At 41.8% G+C, this 6,165-nt stretch overlaps 1 protein-coding gene across 1 annotated transcript; it reads right to left on the bottom strand.

The window, feature by feature from the left end:
* Nucleotides 1-2,319: 2,319 nt before the first annotated feature.
* Nucleotides 2,320-4,836, bottom strand: LOC307230760 (odorant receptor 131-2-like; the record flags this gene model as incomplete). The annotated part of the gene is made up of 2 exons (XM_080001196.1): nt 2,320-3,096; nt 4,717-4,836. The coding sequence occupies 2 exons, from the start codon at nt 4,834-4,836 to the stop codon at nt 2,320-2,322; spliced, it is 897 nt and encodes a 298-aa protein (XP_079857322.1).
* Nucleotides 4,837-6,165: the final 1,329 nt, after the last annotated feature.

Here is a 6,165-nt window from a genome sequence, read left to right as displayed (position 1 = left end):
TCTGATCAACCTGTGGTGGGCCAACCTCGGCAGAGGGTGTCTTGTGATAAATGGTCGAAACACCCAATGAAGCCGGGGCACACAACTGAAGATGTGTCGCATTAGTGGCCCGTGATCTGTGCAAAACTCACCCCACCCAAGATGACATTCTCAACCATCTCAATTGTTGTACTGAAAATTTAGGGATTTTAACAACTAGTCCTATAAAGAATCCGTGAAAGGGTTGACATTTATGGACTGTACAAAATTATTTACAATGCCATAGCATCATTTCTTGAACTTGAACTTGTACATTTGGCCTGTGAAATAAAATGCAGCTGATCAGTGCTTTGAATTAGGTTTCATGTTCTATATAAGACAATAGTTTCTCAATGTATGTTACGTAGCTTTAAGAAGAAAATGTCTTGGGTTTTAATGAGTCACTCGATGTTCACATGAACAGACACTTTTCTTTAAGATAATGACATCCTGTATTGTAAAGATCAGATCACATTCCATCTTCACTCAACCTTGTTTGGAGCTAAGAGTAACACCAGGGGGCTTGATAGAGCATTGTGGTTTGTTTTATAGGGTTAGGGTTAGGGTTATCTTTCTCTTTATTCTGCAGAATATCTTTAATACTCTCAGTTTTTTTTTTTTTGTAGTGAACAGATTTACCTCACCGAACACACAGGGAGAGTTCTCCAACAGACTGCCACCGCGAGTCTAGATAGTTAATGTTCTCTTGGTACAGACACGTGAGTTACTGTCCTCTGGAGGTTTCCCAATTGCATGGAAAATTTTGATCATTACTATTGACACAACAACAAAAGTCTTCGTAAATAATAATAATTAATATAGCTGCAAGTGGCCTTTTTGCGCTCAACTGAAGGAAGCAGGTCAATCGCCCAAAAATGCTGCGAGCAGCAACGATCGGGTTTCAGGCTTCACAAAGCTGAGCAAAGTCACTTCAGCTAGTTTATTTCTGTTTATAGAAGGAGTGAGACCAATAACACATGTTTTCATTACAAAGTATGCAGCATTTCAATAATGGCCCAATCAAAGTTTTGCCATTTGCGACCCCATTATCAGATTTGAGCAAGATTTGGTGTGTGTGCATTCAGGACATAGTGTGGGATGTCTCCTCTGAGTTTGATCAGGATTGCTCTGACAGGTTGGGTTATGGCTTATTTCCTGCAAAGCCTCGCCTTGTGCAAAGATATTTTTATTGATGTCTTTAGACTGATCTTGCTAATTTATAATATCATTGTGTCTATCAATCCTGCAACGGTGTATACCAAACTTGGTGTTGATAGACAAACTCCAAAAAGCATCTTGGACCAAAAAAGTCTGCCATGATGGATTTTTTGCAAATTTGCATAATGTGAAAAACAGAAATGTCAATAGAAATTTTTAGATTTTTTCCATAAAAACACGAATTTTGGTACAGAGCATTGTGGGCCGGAGATCGGTCCAAAAATGTGGCCATAAACCAAAAAAATGTGTTGCCAGCCCACATGCACCAGTCAGTATGGCACTTCAGATTTCAGTAAATACTGGTCCTCACAGGTCCACCAAATTTGGTGAAAATCTGTCCTCTAGGTTTTCAGATATATATGTCTGTGACATTTGTGGCGCACCCTATGGGATGGGCTCAAAATGCTTTGGTCGACCTATTCTCAAACGGGGACTGACGACCAAGCTTAATAATGATTGGACAAATGGTTTATCAGTAATGGACAATTTTCTGCTCTGACCCGCCTTGTGCAAAGATTTTCTGTTTTTTGGTGTCCATGTTTTTGGACTGATCTTCCTCATTAATTGTAGAAATGTGTATCTCAGTCCAGCAATGCTCAACACAAAATGGTGTTGATATAGTCAAAATTTAAAAAATGTCTATACACATAACTGTTTTTCACATAATGCAATTTACCAAAAAAATACATCTTGGTGGACTTTTATGGTCCAGCAGGTACTTTTGAAGAACACATTGAGCTGGACTTGAGTCTCAAACTTCAAATCAATAAGAGTCACGGTGGAGGTGCGTGGAAACCACTACGGAACAGTGAAATCCTACAGTAGGACCTGGTGGTTGTTGCAGTTTGCGAGCAGCTAAGCCATTTGGAGACGGTTTATGACAGCACAGCCTGAGGTTCTCTTTCAGCGTAGGGACAGTGTGTGAAGTTGTTTGGCTTGACTGGACTTCTGTGTGTACCTCCCTCAATATCAGCACAAGGGAGTCAATTATCAAGGTATGTAACTTATTCTAATCCATACACATGAACCTTGTATTGTAATATTTAGATCAGATGGAACTCTTCGAGCTGTCGTCTGGGTAATTTATGGTTTGCTACCATTGTGCCTTTTACAAAGCAGATGCCTCTTCAGGTACTTCCTGAAGGTTTTGTCTCGCAAGCCATAGATGATAGGACTGATGAGGCGAGGCATAATCTGGACCACAACGTAGACAGTAAAGCGAATGGCCGGCAAACTCGCTGGAAACAGGTACGTCAGCCCACTGATCACCAGGTGGGGGACGTAGGTGAGCATGCAGAGAATCAGCTGGATGCCGTGGAGCAGCACTGTGTTTTTGGCCTTCGTGGCATCTGCTGCCACCGCCTTGGCAGCGAACAGTATCCTGAAGTAGGTGTAGAAGAGTGTGAACCAGACCAGGAGCAGGAAGACAATGTAGGAAAAGTTTCTCTTCGTGGTGAGGATGGGATTTGGGAAAGCCGTATCACGGAGACAGAAAATCCTGGAATGGAAAAACTCGCGTGGCTCTGTCGCCACGGTTACCAACAGATCGGGAAGGTTCGACAGCCCGCTCGTCACCCAGATCAGGGCGATTGTAATGTAAATTCTCTTTATTGTGCAGATCTGGATGTGGCGGAGGGGCAGACACACAGCGATGTAGCACTCCACTGCCATCACGGCCAGGTTCAGCGGAGTGTTCAGGTTGGCCTGGATGGCTCCCGACACCAGGAAGATACAGAGTGACACATTGATGGTGAACACGATGTAGCTGAGGACCTGAATGATGACGAACATGGTCAGGAGGATTATGTCGTTGATCACCAGGTGGATGAAAAGGACGTAGCGAGGGTTTAGGTGGAAGATCTGGAAGGAAAAGTGGATGGAACATAAGAGGAATATTGAGTAGAACAACATAGAACATTTGAGATTCCAATGCAGTTATATTATAAAAGGCTTCTAATACAGGTAAGAAAAAGTACTGTATTTATAACATTATTAAAAAGGGCAAATTAATGAATGGATATTTATGAACTCTACAAAGCTTCTTCCAGTCATTTAGACATTGTCTAGAAAATTTTCAATTAATCCTTTCAGTCTAGATATACATCGATCAGCCACAACATTAAAACCACTGACAGGTGAAGTGAATAACATTGATCATCTGGTTCCAATGGCACCTGTCAAGGGGTGGAATATTTTAGGCAACAAGTTAACAGTCAGTTGTTGAATTTGATGCCATGGAAGCAGCGTAAGGATCTGAGCAACTTTGACAAGGAGCACATTGTGATGCTCGACGACTGGATCAGAGCATCTCCAAAACGGCAGGTCTTGTGGTGTGTTCCCGATATGTAGTGGTTAGGACCGACCAAAATCTGTCCAAGGAAAGACAACAGGTGAACCGGCAATAGAGTCATGAGCACACATGGGCTCATTGATGCACATGGAGAGCGAAGGCTAGCCCGTCTGGTTCGATCCCACAGAAGAACTACTGTTTCACAAATTGGTGAAAATTTTTTTGCTGCTATGATAGAAAGGTGTCAGAACACACAATGCTTGGTAACTTCCTACGTATGGAAGTGGTCAGAGTGTCCACGCTGACCCGTGTCCACCCCTGAAAGCACCTACAATGAACAAGTGAGTGAAGAACTGGAGCAATGGAAGACGGAGGCCCGGTCTAACGAATCACCTTTTCTGCCACATCATGTGGATGGCCTGGTACATGTGCGTCGTTTACCTGGGGAAAAGATGGCACCAGGATGCATTATGCGAAGAAGACAAGCCAGTGGATGCAGTGTGATGCTCTGGACAATGTTCTGCTGGGAAACCCTGTGTCCTGGCATTCATGTGGATGTTACTTTGACATGTACCACCTACCGAACATTGTTTCAGACCAGGTACACCCCTTCATGGCAACTGTATTTTTCTTCAGGAATGGTTTTTGGAACATGACAAAAAGTTCAAGGTGTTGACTCGGCCTCCAAATTTGTCAGATCTCAATCCCATGGAGCATCTGTGGGATGTGCTGGAACAACAAGCCTCATCCACGGAGGCCCCACCTCGCAACTTCCAGGCATTAAAGGATCTGCTGCTAATGTCTTGGTGCCAGATACCACAGGACACCTTCAGAGCTGTTTTGGCGGCATGAGGGGGAGCTATACAAAATGAGGCAGGTGTTTTTAATGTTGTGGTTGATCGGTGGACAGAGTATATCGGTGTCAAATTGATTTTTATCGCTTTTACTGGTCTGCATTGTCTCTATTTTCGGGTTTTGGGAAATGCAAACAATATGTTGAGAAACCTTCCATGATCCTATATGTAACACATATTTTTATCAAAGTCAAATTTCTTAATGTGATGGCACAAGTTTGTTTCATCAATGCAGAATGAAAAGTATATACTTAAAGTCATTATATATTGCTATTATTTCTCTCAGTGTTCAGATGATTATTAGTTGTATTAGCAGCATCAAAAGTACTGTCCAACCTGGTTCTTGTGGAAGGTGTGCACCAGAGTTCCATTGATGTAGATGATGGCGACGCAGAGGCTGACGGTGAACACATTCTTGATCATGGCCGTGCTGAGCCCGTCTCGGCTGAACCCCATGCTGGTGGCGTTTGTCTCAATCCTTAAATAGTTCATGGGTCCAACGTCTCGGTTCTGGAAAGCTGAGCAGAAAAATTGTGCATTTTTAGTCTGAGGGATTAAATGCGGCAATATATGCTCTAAAAGTGAACTATTACTGACACAATTACCATAGTGTGCTGAGTTGTACATCATCAGTAAGGACATTGACATCAGATTTTTACATTTGTTAATTCAAACATAGTTTTTACTATTGGTTTATCTATTTATCATGTACTTTTCTTTTTTTGACTATCTTTTGATTAGTATTTGAAAGAATATTTTTTCTCAATACATCAATTAGATTTAGAATTAGGCATATAGAGATGCAATTACTAAGTTTTCCAGTTGACATGCAAGTTTATCAATGTCCAAACTTAGCCCATTTAGGTTTCACAATATGATTTCATTCTCCCAGCACAGTCACAGAAGCAGTCAATGAGTTAAATATCAAAAACTGTTTTATCATCAGCAAATCTCTGAAGCAGCGTAGTTCACTAATGATGTGAACTCACTAAGTAAGGCACCAGAGAACAACACAGAACAACACAGGTCATACATCACATTCACAAGATGAAGAGAATAAATAAAAAGAAATAACAGGGATTAAAATATTTCCAATTCTATTAAAGTGAATGGGTGTAGCTGAAAAACATCTCCAGCTGTATTTGTCACATAAACCACCCAGTTGTTGCCATTGAATCTACCTGAAGTTAAGACCACGCCATCGAACAATCTCAACCAGGATATTTGAGAAGAATCAGAATACAGGGACCAGTTCCAGGTTATTTGAGTTAATCTGCTGAGTCCCGCTTCACCAACCTGATGCTTCTGCTCACCAAGCAGATGCTACAGCGTGTGCATGCTGTGCAACAGGAGTTTAAATACAGGAGCTCCGTCCAAAGGTCATGGGATTCACTTCAGACAGCACTGTGCACGTGACATGTGCATGTGGGAAAACAATTACTATACTGCAGAACGCAATAGAAAACACATTGTTATATTGTTTTGCCGAACATGCACGTGCCCTTTGACCCTGTGTGTGGGTGTGTGTGTATTTTCAAGTGTTCCTCAAGCCATAAACGTTAACGAGCGCTGTGCTCCAAACCCTGGAGGTTAATCTTCTCAAAGTTAGAAGTTAAATAGTTGAAGGCTCAAACTCAAGAGAAACATTGAAATGATGATAATAACAGCGAAACGTTTTTTAATACATCAATCAGCCACAACATTAAAATCACCAACAATAACCACTAATATTGTTTAGCTCCCCCTTTGCCACCAAAACAGCTGTGACCTGTCGATGCCAAGTCA

Source organism: Zeus faber (genome assembly GCF_960531495.2).
Source record: "Zeus faber genome assembly, chromosome: 5".
NCBI classification, from domain to species: Eukaryota; Metazoa; Chordata; class Actinopteri; order Zeiformes; family Zeidae; genus Zeus; species Zeus faber.
Note: the sequence above shows the minus strand (reverse complement) of the source record. Positions and strands in the feature narration are given on the sequence as shown.